This window comes from Carcharhinus amblyrhynchos, chromosome 9, assembly GCF_965287045.1.
Source record: "Carcharhinus amblyrhynchos chromosome 9, sCarAmb.v2.hapA, whole genome shotgun sequence".
NCBI lineage: Eukaryota > Metazoa > Chordata > Chondrichthyes > Carcharhiniformes > Carcharhinidae > Carcharhinus > Carcharhinus amblyrhynchos.
This window is the reverse complement of record NC_137332.1, coordinates 48,120,724-48,143,169: the sequence shown is the minus strand read 5'-3', so window position 1 is coordinate 48,143,169 and position 22,446 is coordinate 48,120,724. Positions and strand designations below refer to the sequence as shown.

Below are 22,446 nucleotides of genomic sequence, written 5' to 3'. Positions count from 1 at the left end.
GAGGTGTTTAAAAGCAAATAAATCTTCAGCAAACAATACCAATCCAAAAGACATTCATTCACCATTCATGTATATCTTTTCCGTCATTGATTTACTTACTTTGCCCGCTTAGAAGAAAATGACACAAAGTTTCATCAAAAGGTAAAGCAAAACTAAAATACCTGTCCAGATTTGTAGCCCCACTGATTATGCAACACTAGATGGTTGTTTTCAAAGGGTATTTCCTATGAACATGACAATGCTAGTTTAATCCTCTTATTGGCTAACATTCTGGAAAGTTTTGAGTAACAAAATACCATTTTGCCAACTCATAACTTCCATTCATTTAGGGATAAAGATTCTGGGCCTGATTCTTCAACCTCGCTTGCACTGGGATTCTCCAGTCCCGCTGCTGTGAATAGAGATTTAGCTGAGTGCCAAATTCTCTGATCTTGCTGGCAGACGCAGTGGGGTGTGAACATCTGGTGAATTTTGGCCTCAATGTCTGGCAGCATGCTTTCTCGGTGAGCATTGCTCCCTACTAGCATAGAAGAACAGAGTTCTTCCTCAAATGCTTGAAATGCAAGGTTCATCAACATCTGTATAAAGAATAAACAAATTAAACTCTTGGCTGTAATCTTTCATTATAATTAATCCTGACAAAGGATTTCACCTGAAATAGGAACTTGCCATTTGCCTTTGCAGATTTTGAATTTCTGTTTCATATTATAAATAAAACATGTTTTCAGTTTACATGTCTGACATAACTATGATTGATACATGATTAGCAAAGGCAGACTTTATTTCACAAGCACCAAGAACTGATATTTGCCATGTGACACATGTTTCAATATTAAAGACACTTTTGCATAGCAGGTGTTTTGGCAACTCCCACGAGAAAGGCAAAATGCCAAAGAGAATTAGATTGTAGTGTATTATAGCACAACATGTTCTTCCTGAGCTCAGTTAGGCTCCTAGATGACAAATAGCATCTCATCGTAACTGAGGAACGATATTTGCTTTACCCATGTAATAGCTCAATTGTAAGTGTAGAAAATTGCTGATTTCCCATTTGGACAAATGTTTATTTTAATGATCATTAATAGAATGTTTCCATTTAAACCAGTCCCTTTTATGGAATATGTTTAAAGGAGAAATATTCTATTCATTTTACTAATCGATTGAAAAATAGAAAATATTGTTATCCTATGATACATGTACTGTTACTTGGTGAAATGGGTTTGCCAACAGCTTCATAGTGTCTGTTTTGCTAAATACATACAAGTAACTGTACAGTAATGAGCAACTTGGCACAATCAGTTCATGCAGTTGTTTACCCTCCATACAAATAAATACTTCTCATCACACTTTGGATCTTTCAACCCCTATTCCTTAATATAGGCCAACATGAATTTGTAAAGGATAAGTGCAGTTGAACAAAACTAGATTTTTTGAGGAGGAAATTTAACTTTGTATGAAATAAAAGCTAGAATAGGCCATTCACCGCTTCAAGTCTGTGCTGCCATTCATTTAGATCAAGGTTTAACTGATGGTGGCCTTAATGCCACTCTTTGTTTTCCATAACCTTCGACTTCCTTATCAATCAAAAATTTCTCCAACTGAGCCTCCACTGCTGTGTATGGAAGAGAATGCCAAATACTAATGACCCTCTGAGAGAAGAATTTCCTCTTCATCTGCATCTCTTTAAACTGTGACCCCTCGTTCTACATTCCTCCATGAGATGAAACATTTTCCTGGAATTTACTGTCAACTTAGATGTTTCAATCAGATCACCTATCCTCCAACGAGTACAGGCCCAATTTACTCCATAAGATCTTTCCCCATACTTTATTTATTATTAATATTGTACAAAATGTTTATCAGATATGTAACCTGAATATAATTGTCTTATGGCTAACAAAATAGATATTCAAAATGTTGGAAATACATATCACATAGAGTCATAGGACCAGATATTCACAGAGTCAGCCATAGCCCAATCCAAAGACAGGTAATAGTAGCGAGATGGATCTGGATTTGAAAATCCTGCCCCCACTTATAGTAGCAATTATTTTTGCTGGTATCTGGATTTGTCATGAGTAAAGAATTGATTAGAATCATAGAATCCCTACAGTGCAGAAGGAGGCCATTCAATCCATCATGTCTGCACCGACCACAATTCCACCCAGGCCCTATTCCGATAACACCACATATTTGCCCTGCTAATCCCTTGACACTGGGGTCAATTGATCATGGCCAATCAACCTAACTGCCAAAACTTTAGGCTGTAGGAGGAAACCAAAGCACCCGGAGGAAACCCACACAGACATGAGAATGTGTGAACTCCACACAGACTGTGACCCAAGGCTGGAATTGAACCCGGGTCCCTGGTGCTGTGAGGAGCAGTGCTAACCACTGTGCCACTGTACTGCCCCAATGTAATCCAATTAATGGGATGTGACTATGTTGTCTCTAGGGATCTGTACTCTAGACTCAATTTCACCATATTTAAAAAGAACTTAGATAAAGGCAGAGTTACATGTCCGAGTTTACTGATGACATCAAGTTAGCTACAACAGTAAATAGTGTGGATGGGAGCAGAAAGTTATAAAGGTACCTATACAGATTAACTGAGTGGATAAAACTGTGGCAGATAGAATTCAAGTGGGATTTTATGACCTTGCTTGTCTCGAAAGCATATAATTCCACACAAGGTCAACAGACCTTTCCATGGTCTGCTCCTCTTCTGCTTTGATTCCCATGGCGGGTGGGGTGGTAAAATTTTGGCCAATGTGGGGAACTACTAGGTCATTCGCTTTGGACCTGATGAAGAAAGATCAGAATATTTTCTGAATGGTGTGAGCCTTGGAGCTGTAGAGAAGCAGGGAGATTTAGGAGTCCATGTAACAAGATCATGAAAAGCTAGTGGATAGGTACAAAATATCATTAAATAGACTAATGGAATATGCGCCTTTTCTCAAGGAATACAAAGGAATGGAAGTAACATAAAATATGTTTAAACCTTACTTACAATTCAGGGCATAAAATCTCAGGAAAGCTTGGTGAGGGTGTAGAGAAGATTCATCAGAATGACACTGGTATGAAAAGGATTAAATTAGGCGGGTAAGTCCCAAAAAATAGGCTTGTTTTCATTTCTGTATGGCAGATTAGGGATGATCTCATTGAGGTCTTTAAGATGGCTAAAAGAGCTGACATGGTAGATGAAACAAATGCATTTCCTCTGGTTGGGGAATCCAGGATCATACCTTAAAATGGAGGTTCAGGTGATGTCAGGAAAGAGTTTTTTCCCACGAAGGTTATTAGCAATTTGGAACCATAGCATTCTTAAAATATAGGTGTTCTTAATAGGAAATGTTAAAAATCAACATTACAAATACATTAGATTGAACTTTAAAGCAGTGACTCTGTACACTTATGAGGTTTGATAACTTCCTCCTTTATTAGTCTGCATGTCAGCCAAGGATAGGATCATGTGTGGCTATGGTTGAGTAGCATGCCACAATTGCACTTCAGCATATGAAGAATGGTCAATTAGAACGGTACCAGAGGAAGGCAACACCACTAGAATTTCCTCCCCCGACCTCCCGGACTTCTCACTACCTTCAAAGAAGGGGAGGACATTTTCTGGGGTGGAGCCTCAGTTCTGTTGTATAGATTTTGTATCAGAAATACAGATCAATTATTCTATTAAAGTTCTTAAAGTTGTTCTAACCCCCATACCTTCTTTCCATTCACTGGCATCTATTTTTTTGTGATATTGCAGTGCAGTGTTTGGAGATGACAACAAAGAGAAAACTTATTGGCCGCCTGGTACCCTGCCGATGTTTCCGGGGTGAAGAAGAAGTAATCTCCGTATTGGATTATTCCCACTGTAGCCTTCAACATGTACCAAAGGAGATATTCAATTTTGAGCGGTCTTTGGAAGAGCTCTATTTAGATGCCAACCAGATAGAGGAACTCCCCAAGGTAGGAAGACACAAATGTACTGGATGTACATGGATGCAGTTACATGATTTAATTTTTGTTTTGAAACAACAGGACATTGAGATATAGCAATGAATTAAAGATTGACTTTTCATCTCTGGGATCTGAATTCAAACCTGGCTCTAATAAATGGCATGAATATTTCCTGTTTTGTCAGGTTTGTAAGGGTCCTGGGTGAAATGACTGTGAGCAATGTAACCCAACCTGCTAGTGTTCAGAGGTCTGACTGGTTGTAATTAGCAGTGTTATTCAGGCAGGTGTAAAGATGAATGGTATGAGAAATGTAATATATGGTAATTGGTACAATAAGGGATGTTCACCCAACCACCACAACTTGCTCTTACATGGCACCTTTCAGTTAAAATTGTTCCAAGGCGCTTCACAGGAAGATTATCAAACAAAAATTAGGACTAATTATCAAAAGCGGATTCAAAACACTAAGTGCTAAGGAGCATACTTGAAGAGGTAAAAAGATGCAGAGGTTTAAGTAGGGAATTCAGAGTTTAAGACCTTGGGAGCTAAAAGCTAGGTCCCCAGTGTCAAGAGGCCAAAGTTGGAGAAGCGCAGAAATCTCAAAGTTGTAATGTTGGGGTGGTTACAGGGACAGTGAGTGGTGAGAATTTTAAAATGAAGGCATTGAGAGAACAGGGTCCAGTGTAGGTCAGTGAGAACAGAAGCAATAGATGAACAGGACTCTCCTGCCTGCATCCTAACTAGAACGGGATTCGGATGATCAAAAGATTATGGAGAATAGAAGATGGGCGAGTAGCCAGATGGGTGCTGTAAACGTTAAGGGGTAACTAAGGCTTGAAGTAGAGTTACAGCCCCAGATAAACTGAATTGGGATGAAATCAGGAAATGTTAAGTTTTTAAGGCATGGTAATTTGAATTACATCTTCTTATTTCATCATTTAATGGTGAAATTAATTTTTTTCCCAAGTCTGCTTTTTGTACTACAAAATACATTGATTTATACTAGGATATACATCCATGCTTTCTGATGCCTTGGGAGGAATTCTCTCAAAAATTTCTGAGTGTCATAACTGCAAGAAAACCAATTTCTCAGGCTTGCTCCACATCACAAACTTCGAACACTTAGTGCACGGAAAGATTGTCATGTGGAGCATGCCATCATGGAGGCTCCCAGCACATGACTCAGCCCAAGTGGCCGCAGATGTGCACTGTTAAGCAAAGGGAACTGAATTCAAACACTAATGATGCATACACTAAATCATGCCAGGATGATGGCAGCCTGGAGAGCAGCAGCCCCACACTTTATGAAGGGAGCACTAGGACAGCTACTGGATACTATAGAGGAAAGGCTTCCCTGAGATAGCAGACAACCTAGAAGTTAGGACAGCAACATGGCCTGGGATGCACTGGCAATGGCAGTCAGTGCCCACATACAGATATGGAGTACCAGCAGTCAGTGTCACAAAGAAATGAAAGACTTCATTTGACCATTAGGGGGCGAGTGTCCATCTCTTCCTGTTTCCTCCTCCACCTCCTCAGACACCATGTCCATCCAGCACCTGACCGCCCCCCACCCCCCCCCCCCCCCGCCCCCAGCATCGTCCTAAAACCCCTCTGGCGTCCCTGTCACAACTCCAGTTGAGACAAGGTGCCAAATATGCCAACTGCCCACCCCTCCTCCCCAACCAGACACCACATGGCCTTCCAGCCATCAGGCTTTCAATTGGCCCCTTTTATCTCTACAGAAGAAGATGGTGCATAATCAAAGGGAGTGGGAGAACACTGGCAGTGGAGTGCCCGAGCTCCATTTCCTGACTCACTTCAAAGAGCAAGTGGTGGAACTATCAGGGGAGGCAGCTGAGTGAGTCACGACCGACAATCAGGATGTCTGCCAAGGGCAGCAAAGGCCACAGAGCGCAGAACACAGCTGACTGTCTCTGATGTGCATCCTGGGGTGACAATTAGATGTCGCGCTAAAACATGTAAGAGTAAAAAGTTGTAGTGTTAGCAAGAGAACATGGGTGAAGACAGACAACATTGTGAGGCTAATAGGCTCCTTGGATAATCATTATTAAATGTCATTGTATCTATAGCTGTGACTCATCTGTCTGTGATCCACCTCCCACAGGGAGTTTTGGACACTGACCATACCCATATAGGCTCAGAGCATCATTCAGGGTGAGATAGGCCACCCAGCCCCCCTGAGCAGTTCCTGCAGTGGGAGCTGTATAGGCCCATATGGACAGCCTTGGATGACATTCTGATGCAGTAAGAAGTCTCACAACATCAAGTTAAAGTCCAACAGGTTTATTTGGTAGCAAATGCCATCCTCATACAGTAGCAGGGGTCTGTAAAATTCCCCCCAAAGGTCGCAATTGAGGTTATCTTGCCGTGTATGTCTCAGATCACAGTGGAATGAGCATTTGTCAAAGGAACATTCTTCCCAAACTGAACAATTTTTTTTTCTTTTTGAAAGCACCAACAATCTCTCTTTAATTTAAGTTGTTGTTAACTCCAACTTCTTTTTGTTCTTTCCTTTTAATTTTTGGAATAATTTAATTGAGTAACTCTGAACCGGTGATTTTTTTTCTCAGCATTTTCTCAAGCCAGACAACAAGAAGGAGTTAATATCTTTGAAAACTTCATCAACCTTTTCATTTTTATTTCTCTCATATTGTTAGGCTTGTGCCTCAGCTTCATTGTCTTATTAAAAATTATCTGATTAATTGGAAGTTTTACATTACTGACAATAATTTTTCACATTAGCCCAAGCAATTTGTTACCACTCTGAAACAATCTTATAAGTGCCAGTCATACTGTTGTTTCTCCATAAAGCAAAACTTTAAGATCAGCCTCACATTTTAGCCACATCACAGTGACAATATTTGGGAAAAATGCTCTGCTGCTGTTCCTTTTTAATGTGTGGGCATATGCAGGGCAACACATAAATGAATAATTAATATATAATTTTTATGCTCTTTGCCCATCTCATAGCTTGGACCCTGCATATGTTTTGTGTAGAGTGGTGAATTTTATTGTATGATGACAATTGTTTTAGATAAAAATATCCATGTGAACCTCCATGTTTACTGGAATGTTTCTATTATAATTGCCACATTCCAATGACATTCCAATGATAATTTTATTCTGAGAAAGAGGAAGTGTTGATTAAGATAGAGGGTGATAACAGAATGCTGCTTTAGTAACTAGAAGCCAGGGTCCAGTGGTATAACACAGGGATCTGTGCTGGGTCCCCTATTGTTTGTCATTTATATAAACGACATCGAAAATTATGTGGGGGCTAGGATTAGTAAGTTTGCGGATGACACAAAGATTGGCCCAGGTGGTTCACAATGAGATTGAGTATCTTGGGCTACAGGAATATATAAATGGGATGTCAAATGGTCAAATAAATAGCATATGGAATTTAACCCTGAAAAATGTGAGGCCGTATACCTTGACAAGGAAGTATTCAATGAATGGCATGACACTAAGAAGTTCTGAAGAACAAGGGGACTGTAATGACTTTAATTAGACCATTGAAGTTGACCTATTAGAATACGAACTCTCTGATTAAGTGGCCAATTGATGGGCCAATCAATTGTATATAACCAGGAGTGTCAGTTCCTCTGACACTTCCAAGGTAGACTGCTGACTGACAGCACCCTATATACTGCTGTTGAAATTGTAAATAACAGGATTCTGGTGAAGGGGCTTCTGCTTCCATGAGCTTATTGCAGTGGCAATAAGGAAAAAGGAGCGACTGAAAGGAACTCACTGCAACTTGGGGGTAAACAATTGCCTGGAAAACATGCCTTTATTTGGGAAATTGGACTCTTTGATTGGGCTATGCAAGACTGGGTCCAATATGTAGAACGGATTAGTTATTTTTTCAGAGCTAAGGACGTGGCCACAGATGAAAAGAAATAGGTTATTTTGCTGACTGCTTGTGGACCGTCAGCTTTCGCTGTTATGTACAGTATAACTTTTCCAGAGGCACTGAACACAAAAACCTTCCAAGAATTGACAGTTAGTAGAAGAGTATTATGACCCTAAGCCACCTCTAATCCTGCGAAGGTACTGGTATTACCAGCATTCTGAGAGACGGAGGAGTCAGTCACTAGTTTCCTGACGAGATTAAAGCGATGAGCAGAGGTTTGCAAATTTGGATTGATGTTAAATGAGATGCTCTGAGACTGATTGGTATGGGGAATCAATAATATGACCATACAAAAATGTCTGTTGGTGGAGGCCCAGCTGGACTGCAAACAAGCATTACAGCTGGCTTTGTTCCTGGAAAAAGCAGTGAGTGGAACACATGAGTTTCAGCATATTCCGATGGAAGTAGACGCCCACACCAGTGCAACTGAGTTAAGGGACTACCACCCCAGGACAGGCAACAATGTAGCCGCCCTCAGGAAGAAACCCAGGTCGGCTACAGAGCCGCTCCTACACAAGGCTGAATTAGGTCTAGACAGATAGCAGCCCTTGCAGAATCTCAACCAGTAAGATATTGCAACTGTTGCCAGTATCCAGAGTCGGAAAAGAAAAACAAAATTCCAAAACAGACATTTTGGAAAATAACACATAGTCTGGGGTACAAGAGAATGCACACTCTGCAAGCTCCACCTACCTCCGATGAGGGACAACTATTTTGTGAAGCAATGACCAAATCGGAATCTACTAAATTATCCGTAAGACTGAATAGATGCCCAATAATAATGGAAGTCAATACAGGCGCAGCCTTATTTATGGTAGGGGAAACAGTATTCAACAAAATTCGCACTGGACTCCAACCCCTATCCCTAACCGAGACTTTGGCAAGACTGAGGACTTATATAGGGGAACCGTTGAGTGTTGGGCACAGTCCATGTGCCTGTTCCTTATAGGAAGCAACTGGTTAGGCTACTATTGATGGGTAGTGGAAGGTTCGGGACTGAGCCTATTGGGATGGAATTGGCTGAAGGAGATTCAACTAAACTGGGTAAACATTTTCAGTTGGAAAATGTCGCCTGAGTGAATCCTGCTCAAATACCCATAGATCTTTCGAGAAAGACTAGGAACAATCAAAGGAGCAATAACGACATTACATGTCTCTCCGGAGGTAGTCCCAAAATTTTATAAGGCCAGCCAGTACCATTCGCATGAAGGGAAAAGGTGGACACGGAAATCGAAAGATTGGAGCGCGAAGGCATGATTAAACCAGTCCAGTTTGCAGAATGGGCAGCACCCATGGTGTCTATTTTAAAGCCGGATGGCTCTGTTTATCTTTGTGGAGATTTCAAGCAGACAATAAACCATTACTCACAACCTAATAAATACCCAATACCCCAGATTGAGGATCTATATGCAAAGCTGGCAGTAGTACTTTTATTCTCTAAACTAGACATGAGTCACGCATAACTACAGTTGAAGCTGGACGAAGATTCATAAAAATTCTCCACAATCAACACACTGAAGGACCTCTTTCCGTGTACAAGATTACGCTTTGGGGTATCATCAGCCTGTGCGCTATTTCAGAGAATGAGGGAGAATATACTACAAGGGTTTCCACAGGTCGCCATTTACCTGGATGATGTCCTCATCACTGGAAAAACGAGGGCAGAACACCTGCAGAACCTGGAAGAAGTCCTTAGAAGGTTTTCAGCAGCGGGCACGCGCTTAAAGAGGAGGAAATGTGTCTTCTTAGTCACGCAAGTAATCTAACTGGGTTACAAAGTCAATAAGTCAAGCCTACATCCTCTGGAGGATCGGTGAGGGCAATCAAAGATGACCCGGCCCCCATCACAATTCAGGAGTTACGGTCGTTTTTAGGCCTGGTGATGTATTACGGAAAATTCATACAAAACAGGGTCTCTATCTTGGATCCCCTACATCAGTTACTGAAAAAAAGGCAAGCCTAGGAATGCTTTGCCACCAAGACTAGGCCTTTAAGAAAATCAAACAACAGCTCTCCTCAGCAAATGTTTTAGCACATTATGACCACAGGAAAGAGTTGGTGCTCACTTGAGATGCATCTCCATACCATGTTGGGGCAGTTTGGCACATGGATGGTAAAACGGAGAGAAACGGCTATGGCCTATGCCTCCAGGATCTTAGCAATAGTGGAAAGGAAGTATGCCCAGATCGAAAAAGAAGGACTGACAGTAATTTTTGCAGTAAAGAAGTTCCACCAGTATCCTTATGAGTCGAAAGTCATGATCGTCACCGATCACCAACTGTCGCAGCGCTTGCTAAAACAGAACAAAGTGGTGCCACCAATAGCACGGATCCAGCGCTGGGCACTATTACTGGCAGCATATCATCATCAACTGGAGCACCGGCCAGGAATTCGAGTGACAAATGCCTTAAGCAGGCTACCATTACTACCATTACCAGACACCCCATTGTAGGTACCCAGATAGAAGAAATGGTGATGACACTCAACTTCCTCCCAGTGGCCGCACACAGCAAACGTCTGTGGACACAAAAAAAAACCTGGTATTGGTGAAACTAGAACACCTGATATTAACAGGGGAAATGGGAAGACCAGGCCAAAAACAATTCTGCCCATATTGGAGCAGAACAGAGGAGATCACCGTGGAAGGCGGGATGCTGCTATGGGGGGGGCACGGGTCATAATCCCACGGGCCATACTGGTCAAATTACATCATGGGCCCTCAGGAGTGTCCAAAATGAAGATGCTGGCCAGGATCTCTGTCTGGTGGCCAGATTTAGAACAAGATATTGCGCCATTGGTGGGTCAGTGCCGGGAATGCCATCAAGGGCAGAAGATGCCACTGGTAGCCCTGCTATACCTATAGGAATGGCCAAGTAGGCCGTGGACTCAACTTCATGACGATTTTGCAGGCCTGTTTATGGATTCAATGTTCCTGATAATCATAGACGCCCACTCAAAATGCTTGGACATCTACAGGGTGAATTCAGCAAACACAACAACAACCATTGAGAAGTTGCACACCTTGTTCTCAATGCACAGAATTTTAGAGGTGCTAGTCTTGGACAATGGATCATCTTTCACCAGGCAAGAGTTCACCAAATTCAAAGTTGGATGGGATTCGACATATTAGGATGGCACCGTACCATCCAATGTCGAACAAGCTCGCGGAGAAAGCTGTCCAGTCTTTAAAGGCTGGGCTGCAAAAGCAGTCAGCGGCATCCAGAGAAACTCTCCCACTAATTGTTTGACTATAGAACAACCCCATGCGCCATGAGAATAATGCCAGCAGAACTGCTCATGGACAGATGATTCCATACCAGACTGAGCCAACTATTCCTAAATCTGGTGGGGGGGTTGGGGGGGTGTAGGCGGAAAAACACCAAGAGGCCTGTTGCAAAGGGCATGATAACAGTCATCAAGAGAGGCATTTCGACCAGGTGAAAAGGTCTGGACGAAGAGCTGCGCAAATGTTCCCGGGAACGGTCAAGTCCAGGAAGGGCCTGTGCCTTGCTGCGTACGTATGGGAGAGGCCATCTTAAGAAAGCACCTAGACCAGGTGCGGGCCTTGAGTGTGTCCCCTGTCCTGAGCCAACTCAGGGGGCCAAGGCCGAAGAAATTCTTCCTCGATGGGTCAGCCCTGCCTCGCACCCTGGTAAGAACCTTGGTGTCCGAAAATGGATATGGTGTACAAAGCCACAGCTGTGCCTCTACTGCCAGAGGAAGAGGATGAACCAACCCTCCAATGCTCACTGCACAAGAAAAGGGCGCCCAGTAGGTGTACCCCGCCTACCTCTCAATGCCAAATTGGAGGGGGGGAGGTGTTGAATGACTTTAATCAAGCCATTGAAGTTGGCCTATTTGAATATGAACTCCCTGATTAAGATGACAATTGATGGGCCAATCGGGGAGACTTTACTTTGTATATAACCGGGAGTGTCAGTTCCTTTGGCATTCCCGAAGTAGATGCTTGACTGACAGCACCCTGTATACTTCTGTTGGAATTGTAAATAAAGGGATTCTGGTAAAGGGACTCCTGCCTCTGTGAATTTATTACAAGGACCTTGGCATGTCGGTCCATAGATCTTTTGAAGATAGAAAGGCATGTTAGTAGGGTTGTGAAAAAGGCACATGGGTCAATTGCCTTTATCAATTGAAGCATAGATTACAAAAGCAGGGAGGTCATGTTGGAGTTGTAGAGAACTTTGAGCCCAAAGCTAGAGTAATGTGTGCAGTTCTGGTCTCCACATCGGAAGAAGGATGTGATTGTACTGAAGCAGGTGCAGAGGAGATTCATCAAGATTTTGTCTGGGAGAGAACGTTTAATTTATGAAGAGAGGTTGGATAGACTTGGATTGTTTTTACTGGGACAGAGAAGACTGAGGACTTACCTGATCAAGGTATACAAGATTTTGAGGGGATGGATAGGGCGAATAGGGAGCAGCTGTTCCCTTAGTTGAAAGATCAGTCACTGGGGGACATAAGTTCAAGGTGAGGGGCAGGAGGTTTGGGGGGATGAGAGGAAAAACATTTTTACCCAGAAAGCAGTGATAGTCCCAAACACGCACAGATGGAACGTCTTTACCCCTTATACTATTGAAAAGCCTTCTTTTACGTATAAGATGATGAAAGGGATGGATAGGGTAGAGGTGGAGAGGTTCTTCCCGCTCAGAAAGGACAGCAGGACTAGAGGGCACAGCCTCAAGATAAGGGGGGGTGCAGTTTAGAACAGAGTTGAGGAGGAACTTCTTCACTCAAAGGGTGGTGAATCTCTGGAATTCTCTGCCTGTTGAAGTGGTGGAGGCTACCTCGCTAAATATATTTAAGATGCGGGTAGATAGGTTTTTGGTAGGCAAGGGGATTAAGGGTTGTGGGGAGAAAGCGGGAAAGTGGAACTGAGTCACTTCAGATCAGCCATGATCTTATTGAATGGCGGGGCAGGCTCGAAGGGCTAGATGGCCTACTCCTGCTCCTATTTCTTATGTTCTTATGTTCAATCTGAGAGTCTTTTTCAGCCTCTGAGAGAATTCTCGCGATACCCTATAGCTCTTTCAGGTCCGTTGGCCATCTGATGGGACAGTACTGCATCAACTTCATATGGAGAGGCATCACAGGTTAACACCAATTCCTTTGATGGGCAAAAATGCACCAATAAACTCAACTTACCTAACAATTGCTTTATTCTATTGAAATCTTTTCAGTGGGCCGTCTACCAAAACCAACGGTTTTGTTTCTTCAGCAGCATGTCCAAGGGAGCTTATAGTGTCAACAAATTTGGTGGTAAATACCCATAATAATTCAGTATCCTAAGAATGACTTGAGCTCAGATGTGTTTCTGGGGGCTGATGCCTCCTTTATTGCACTAACCTTGTCTTCCATGGGATGTCATCTTTGTGTGTTTACATGATACCCCGGATAGGCTACTTCAGTGGATTGAAAAGTACATTTTTCCTACTTGAAGTGAACTCCAGTCTCTTGAAATCTCTTCAGCACCTCCTCTAAATTAGCTGGACACTGAGCTTCTGTCAATTCAGTTACCAAAATATCATCCAGGTATACTGCAACTCATGTTAGTCCTTGCAATAGACTTCCATTGTTCTCTGGAAGATAGCATATGCCGACAACACACAAAAGGGCAGGCGAATGTTCTGAAACAAGCCTTTGTGCATGTTTATCATAACATAGCCTCAGGAAGCATTGTCAAGTTGCTGAAATGCATGGCTCATACTCAGCTTTGTATAAGACTGGCCTCTGGCCAGTTTTGCATAAAAACATTCACTCTTCAGGATCTAACTTGTCAATCTGATTAACTATTAATTTGCAGTCTCCACAGATGCAGAATTTCTTGTCAGGCTTTATTTCGGGGACTATAGGTATCGCTCACTTTATGAAATGAACTTGCTGGATAATACCTAGTTCTTCCAATCTCTTTAATTCTGTGTCCAACTTTTCTCGCAAGGCGTATTGTACTGGGTCTTGCTGTAAAGAAATGAAGAGTGCCTCTGGATCTACATAGATCTTCACCTGGAGGCTCTTTAATTTGCCTAACTCATCACAAAAACATTCTCATGCTTCTCATTAACTCAGGCAGAAATATCTCAATCCAGTTTAACTTGATGTGCCATGAGCTAATCATGGCCCAGATGACTTGAGCCTTTGCCTATTACTATTATTACTGGGAGTGAATGGACTGCTGTCGATAGCTTATAGGTACTGTGGTAGAACCCTTTATCTTGATGCTTCTCTTGTGTAAGTTGTTAGTTTTGCTGCAGTAAAACTCAGTGGCTGGCCTCCTTCTTGTAAATATCAAAATATGTGTTGTCCTATCACTGTGGCAGAGGCTCTTGCATCAATTTCCATCTTTAAACGCCTACTGTTTACCAAAATCGTCACAGAGATGGGGCCTACCTTGCCTGCTTTCACATTGAACAATGAGTGAACATTTAAATCCTTAGTACTGGATTCTTCCATGATGTACACGTGTGATGTATTGCTAACTCTGTTACTGGGTAGACTTGACTGACTTTTACATTGTTGCTTTCAGTGATCTTTCAAGTGGCAAAAAAAATTAATCCTCTTTATACCTGCAGGTTTAAGGGGAGTGATAACCCCTGCACTGGTAATACTCTACTTTGATCCTAGGTGGTTAATTGGCTCATTTAAATCTGCTTGCTCTATTCATGGCTGCAATTCCTTCCTGTTTTAAAATTACATCTTCAGCCATGACTGACTGCAGCTTGCCATCAATGAACAAAGCCATTTTGCGCACTGTGACACTCCTGTGCACCCTTCTCATGTTTTCCATTACAAGCATCTTCTCCAGTGCCGCCTTAAAATTTATATCTGCTATTAGCTTCCTTTGGATGGCTTCATTATTTACTCCCCAGACTAAATGGTCCCATAGCATATTGTTGAGAATGACTCTGAAGCTGCTGTACTCTGAGATCTGTCTTAATTTGTAGGTTGCACTGGTTTGCCCAGGGGCTCTTCTGGTTGAGTTAAACTTAAATATTCCCTTAGGGTGATAGTTGAATTGGTGAAAACAAACTATCTTAGTGAATGACTTGGAGTTTGGCGCGATTGGGAATATGAAGCCACATATTAACTTGCAGGCCTGGTTCCCACACGTGCTCAGAAGGATTGCCTTTCTCTTTCCCTCCTGCCCAATTCCATTGGCCTGAAAATAGTCACCTAAATGTCAAAAGCTGCCAATCAGCCTCCAGGATAGATCTGATAGAAGCCCACATTTACTAGTGTGATACCCCACTCTGGTTCCTGATCGGTTACTCTGGTCATATCGCCCTCTTGGCAGATTGCCCTATAAAGGGAACAAACACCACAACAAGATGAGATTCCATGGTGCAAGGGGTCACACAGTAACATGACTAAAGGATTGGTTAGTTAAAATAAGTGAGTCTTTTCTGGGTTGTCAAGCTGTAAATGGTGAAGTATCACAAAGATCAATGTTGGGGCCTTAACTATTTACAGTCTACCTCAATTACTTGGATGAAAGGACCAAATGTATGGTAGCTAAGTTGCTGATGATGCAAAGATAGGTAGGAAAGTAAGTTGTTAAGATGAGGTAGGTTATCGACAAAGGGATATAGACAGATTGAATGAGTGGGCAAAAATTCGGCAGATGGAATACATCTTTTTCCCTTGGGAAAGTAATGGAAGGATTCCTGGTCAGATTATCAGCCTGTTAAACCATGTTTGAAATGTTCCTTCCATGGCCAACAAGTCCTGGTGTTTGACTTAAACTCAGAGCCTCTAACCCAAAGGCAGGTGGGACATCCAGTGGAGTATAATGTAGTAAAATATGAACTTGTCCACTTTTGCATGAAGTATAGAAAACCAATTTAGTATTTAAATGAAGAGAAATTGCAAAACTTGATACTTTCTAGGTTCCTGGTACATAAATAGTATTTTGTTTGGTTTGTTAATAGTTTAGTTAACCTGTTATTGTTAGATAGATAAATAAAGTTTAATTTGTTGATTTTACAGAGAGAGTCTCATAGTTGTTTTGACTTGACCAATAAAAGTTGTTAAAGAGCAGATCGCAGGACTTCACACACGCTTTCAACAGATTATGAGGCAAGGTCTCTTTGAGTGGTTGTTAGTTCTCAGAGAGTGGACCAACCTCCTTTATAACAATATTCCTTTATTCTAGACCCCTTAATCTTTGAATATCTATATTCCCTTATTCTAGATCCCTTAATTGTTGAAACAATTCCTTAGGATAAGTACCAAAATATTCCTTTTAAACAGAGAATGATCATTAGCTAGAATGGAACACTAGAAGCAGTGACTGAGGTCAAGACACTGGGTCAAATAAGTAAGTGCTGTAACTGGAGACAGTCATTTTGATATTCTGGAAGGATGAACCCAGATAGCTAAAGGCTGTTCTGTATTCAAACATATCTTATGATCTTTTTAAGGGCAGGTAATGGTATCTTAGCCAACATTTCTCCCTCAACCAACATCACAATAAACTAATCATTTGCAATTCATCAAATTGCTACTTGTGGAATCATACTGTGTGCAAAATAGCTGTAATTTGAAAGTAGGTTATTATATGTGTAGCACTTTGAAGCATACAGTAACATGATAAATGCAATCTTAAGATAAGAACCTTCTTTCACTGATTCTCGAGCAATCACAGATTTTATTCTCATTCCAATTTAAATAAAAAGTGATATATATGTCTTCTAAGAATATGTTAGCAATATCAGTTTGGTGTGGGAATATCCAGTAAGCTTCCCCTAGATTTGGGATGGGATTCTCTGATCTCACTTGTGGCTGCCCAACTCCAAGTGAGAATGGGGAATTTGGCATTCCAGACAAAACTCCATTCATTTTCAGCGGCACCAGAGAATCCCAGTTATGGTAAGGACAGAGGTTTTTGATGTTGCTTTCTGTACTTGAAATACTGGCTTTTGTGATTATTGAATAAGAGGAAGAAAGCATGATTATTTCATCAAATTTTATCATTAATGTAGCACATAAAATTGAAAGCAATACCACTGAATAGTCTAATTTTAAAATTGATATAATAGTGAATCTAGTGTCAATGGAGTCTCTGATGATGGAATTCTTTAAAGGCCAGAAGAAGAGCAACACTTGTCTTCTAATTTGTTTCTTAATATTACAGCAATTGTTCAGCTGCCAAGCTCTCCGTAAACTAAGTATTCCAGACAATGATCTTTCTAATCTGCCTACCACCATTGCCAACCTGGTGAATCTAAGAGAACTAGATATTAGCAAAAATGGTAAGGACAAAACATACTAATTTTCTTTTAAATATTGAGTTGACTTTTAACCACTTATTTAACTGAACTTATTTACTGTTTTGAGACACAGATTCATTTTTCTCTATATTTTTCTCCTCCTCACCTGAAGGCTCCCAAAATCCAAATATATCATTTGATAACTATTAGGGGTGGAAACTCTTGCTGAATGTATTTATTTGGAAACCCACAAGCGGAGACACATTTTGACATAATTTTTATAGTTATGTCATATGGTTGTGAACAAGCAGAAAGAGGTTTATCAAATACTTTTTGATTAATGTAGGGCCCCTTGAGATGCAAAAGAATTGGTAAAGGGCCCTAACTTGCAAAGAAGTTGATAGAATATAATCAATTTTAGGAATATGATTTATATTTTTATGCAGAATCTAGCAGCCATTTTCTGGTTTGCTTGGAAAAGAAGTAGAAGCTCTTTCTTCACTGCCATGAGATTTTATTTTTTCTTCCTTTCACTCTGTGGAATCATCAACCTCAAAATTAGATTGTGTGGTGTGCTCATTTTGCAAGCATAACACAATTCACAAAAGAGTTTGATGCAGCAGATGATGAGCATGCACACCTTCTGTGCCAAAAGTGCACTGTCTGCTACATTTGAGTTCTTCCAGAAGCATATTCAAATAAAGAATCTGTGGCTTGCTCGAGGCCCTCTGTTCATCCATATATGCTGTGGTTAGTTTTTTAAAAATGTTTTTAAAGTTTATTTATTAGTGCCACTAGTAGGCTTACATTAACACTGCAATGAAGTTACTGTGAAAATCCCCTAGTCACCACACTCCGGCGCCTGTTCAGGTACACTGAGCAAGAATTTAGTATGACCAATGCACCTAACCAATATGTTGTTTGGATTGTGGGAGGAAACCGAAGCACCCGGAAGAAACCCACATAGACACAGGGAGTACGTGCAGGCTCTGCAAAGTCACTGACCCAAGTCAGGAATCGGACCCATGTCCCTGGCACTGTGAGGCAGTATTGCTAACCACTGTGAGACTGTGCTACCTTTAACAGCTAAATCAGAGATCCTTAAAAAAAAGCTTTCCTAAAGTAGTTTTAACATATTTGTTTTATAGTTGAATAAGCATACTACCCATAGCTTCACATTAAATCCACAAACTGCTGCCAACCGCTATTTACACCCACTTTCCGTTTGCATATTACCCCAATTTTGCAGAGGATCTTGGCCAGAACCTGAACTGACCAAATTACCTTCCACTATGTGACTGGTGAGCTGTCTCTGGAACCACAACTGGCACCTGCAATCCACTGGTAATAAATGAATAAGCCAATAATCAATTTGCTGATGCCCTGCATCTGGCCTCATTAGACTGTGAATACAATCTAATTGTAGGTTACTATCTTAGGAGTAGAACTATCAATCTTTTTATCTATCTTTCTTGGTAGTAATTTAGCTATGTGCCTTTTACTATCTATTTATTATGTTTATGCAATTTATTGCATCTGAAAGTTTTCCCCTTATTTTGTTCCAAAGTATTGAATTGTCAGTGGATATTCTTTATGTATGACTCTACAAACTAAGTGCTAATGTGGTCTATATGATGTTAAAGGGCAGTAACACTTAGCTCATTTCTGTCCCAATTACACATATGCACATTTCAGAAGGAATCATAAAAGAAATGAGCTTGATGCATGATCATTTTCCCCTCGTTACTGCAGTTTTATTGTCCTTCATGTCATCCTGACAAATATTAATTGTGTTAACATAGATGATGATTTGAATCTGGAATCTTCTGATCTGGATGGCTGAACTATAAGCTGCCATTGGAATCAAAGATATATAGTGGAATATAGTAGTGAGGCAGCGGTGCAATGGTATTGTTGCTGGACCAGTAATCCAGAGACCTAGGATACTACTCTGGGGACGTGGGTTCGAACCCCACCACAGCAGACAGTGAAATTTGAATTCAACAATAATCTGGAATTAAAAATCTAGTGATGGCCACAAAACCATTGTTGATTGTCGTAAAAAACCATTAGGCCCACTGGTGTCCTTTAGGGAAGGAAACCTGTTGTCTTTACCTGGTCTGGCCTGCATGTGATTCCAGATCTGCAGCAATGTGGTTGACTCTTAACTGGCCTCATGGATGGGCAATAAATGCTGGCCCGACCAGTGATGCCCACATCTCATGAATGAATAAAAATAAATCCCTTCCTTTTTTTTAAATGTGGACAGTTACAACATGCTCATGTAAAATATTACTCAGGCAAACATCATGAACCATGCACAAAATGGATTGGACTGATGCACATCTGGGACTTTCTGAAGTTTTTCATTGTGAAATGTCTCTTCAATAATGATAATGTGTTTGTGAAGACTTTTACTTGCCTGCTCTGAACTACTAACTCAATAATCTTCACATTCTATGATCAGAATTGGCATTCAGGCATCAGAATAGACATTGATAGTGAGGTATCATTTGTTCTAAGTTTAGATTAGTTTTACAATTGCAAGTTTATTTATGCATTCCTCTGCTCGTTTTGTGGATAAACACGTTATTTATCATAGAACCATAGAATCCCTATAGTGCAGAAGAAGCCATTCAGCCCATTGAGTCGGCACTGATTCTCCAAAAGGGCATCTTACCCACGCTCTCTCCCCCGCCCTGTTCTTGTAACCCCACACATTTACAATGGTTAATTCATCTAACCTACATATCTAACCTCTAACTTGAAAGCGAAATTCAGCTACTCCTTTTGGCTTTGATCACAAAGTAGTGATGCAGTGCTGCCAATGATGAATACTTACTGACTCAAAACACAGAACAGTCATCTAGATGAATAGTGCTGATGCTTACAGAGTTGCTAATTCCACCAATGCAAGTTATATCTACCATATGTGGTTCTCTTATGTTGTAAGAAGAAATCACCACCTTTATCTCTGGCTGAGAACTAATTGAAGACCCATCATAACTCCTAGTAGCAACACAGCACTCTGTTGAGTGGGGTAGTGGTACACCAGCAAACAGCTATCTAACTGTGGGAGTGAGGGCTGAACATTCCATTCAATTCTGAAGCTCAAATTTATTTTTAAAATGGCTGGACTGGAAACAACAAGACGGTTTTAATATTACATCATCTTAATCACTTTTGAATATCCAGATCAGCATCAAACACCAGCAGAGATGCCTTTGATTAGCAGAATGACATGTTGGAGGCCCAGCATGGTTAGTTTCCAAAACAGACTGTAGTAACAGTATTGAAAATAATAAATGAACACAATTTATATTTTAAATTATATAAGAACAGCATTTTAAAAGTAACTGCACCTTTATCTAACCACTGCTAATAAATCACTGAATATGTGCATTATTTTGGCTCTGATTTATAAAGAACATAGTGTTTTGGGTTTGATCCCTGGTCTGTTCTCAGTTAGGCTGATCTTAGTTAATAGAGGATGCTAATGTTGACCTCAGCGTCCTCTGGAAGACATTCAGCTAGAGTTACTAGTAACCATTAGCCTCTGCCAAAACATGTATGCACATCAAATGAGCACAGAATTGGATTTGGCTGTATTGACACACATGGGTGAATAGATTGCCAACACCAATTATGTAGGCTCCTAGATGAAAATTGGATTCTGAAAGGGGAGAAGGGAAAATGAAGAAGAAAATTTTAAAACTGGCCTCAAAGCACTGGACCTTTTTAAATTATCTTTAATGGAAAGACTAACAGTATAGATAATTCTATGTCTTTGTATTTGAAAAATAATTTGGAAAAGAAGTGATATTGAAAAACAATTTTACCTTGCCAATATATTACCTTTTTATTAACATTGCTTCTGTGTTTTTTTTTGTTTCTCTTGACAGGTATTCAAGATTTTCCTGAAAATATTAAGTGTTGTAAATACTTATCGGTTATTGAAGCCAGTGTTAATCCCATTTCCAAGTGAGTTAGTGAAGAATTAGTTCCTTGTTTGATACTATTCTACCAGCACTAACAGTCTTGACCTGTTTCTACAAAATAGATTTTATTGGAGTGATGCAATAGGACATTCATGAATAGTTTATGGATGTCAAATAGAAATGCCAGAAATGTTTATCCTAACATACAATCTGCACTATTATATAAGTAATCAACAAAAATGCACAAATTTTCAAAAATTCTTGGCAAAACTGAAGACAATTTATAATTAGCCTGGCTAGGAAATGGATTGAGCAGCAGAAGACGGAGGGTAGTGATAATGGGCAGGTATTTCATTGGGCAGGATGTGACTAATGGCAATCCACAGGAATTTGTGTTGGGGCCTGAACTATTCACTATTTATTAATGATGCATGATGAAGTAGACAATCTCATATCCAAGTTTGGCATCGGCACAAAGATAGGTAGCATTATCAGCAATGTAGTTGGCAGCATAAAATTACAAAGAGCGTAATAGATTAAGTGAATGCTAAAATTATGGAAAATGGATGTCAGTGTTCGAAAATGTGACATCATCCACTTTGGATGTAAAAAAGATTGATCAATTGTCAAAAGCTAAAAACAGTGGAGACCAAATGAGACTTACAAAGCTCATTAAAATGTCATGGAGAAGTACAGAAAATTATCAAAAAGGCTAGTTGGAATTTTGGTCTTTATGTCTAGAGGATGACTAAGCAAGGGCACAGGAGATATTCTGTAGCTTAATAAAGCCTGGTTAGACCACAGGTAGAGTTTTCCAATATTTTGGTGACTGTCAAGTTGGGTGTGTTGCCCACCAGCAATGGTGGCAGTTTTTCCTGCCGTATCTTTGGTCATTTAGAGACAAAAAGATTCTTAGGTTTCATGCCACTTCCATGGTGGGAGGAATCTAATTCACCTTCTAGCCTGCCATCAGGCTGACAGTGCTTCAATCACTGGGGAGCACCATTTAAATGCCTCCTCAGTACCTGTCTAAGTCCAAGGCAGAGAATGACTGCTGGGAAGTCCGCGCCAGTTTTTCAGACCGAAACCTGACCAGAATGCTGAACATGATTGAGGCAGTGCTCTGGGTCCTTTACTCTTGGGTGTGGAGGAGACCCTCCAGCAAGGTAACCAACCCAGCATGGGCGGCAGTAGCAGCGCTGATAAGAACCTACGCCCTGCACAAGAGGTTGGGAGTGCAGTGCAGGAAGAGCATGAATGGCTTCCTCTGCTCAGCAAGGGTAAGTCACTGTTCTCATCAGTCTCTGCTCACCTACTCTCACACACCTGCTGCAAGACCAGCTCACATTTTCCCCATCTGTTCCTTTGCAGGAAAAGCAGTTTCACA

General features: G+C 40.9%; 1 protein-coding gene across 1 annotated transcript in view; it reads left to right on the top strand.

The window, feature by feature from the left end:
• Positions 1-3,768: 3,768 nt before the first annotated feature.
• lrrc7 (leucine rich repeat containing 7) overlaps positions 3,769-22,446 on the top strand; it is a 256,525-nt gene continuing 237,847 nt past the window's right edge. Inside the window, exons 1-3 of the mRNA XM_080196575.1 lie at positions 3,769-3,966; positions 17,046-17,163; positions 21,024-21,102. Coding sequence (XP_080052701.1) covers positions 3,778-3,966; positions 17,046-17,163; positions 21,024-21,102 — 386 coding nt within the window. The 5' untranslated portion in view covers positions 3,769-3,777. The remainder of the gene's footprint in view (positions 3,967-17,045; positions 17,164-21,023; positions 21,103-22,446) is intronic.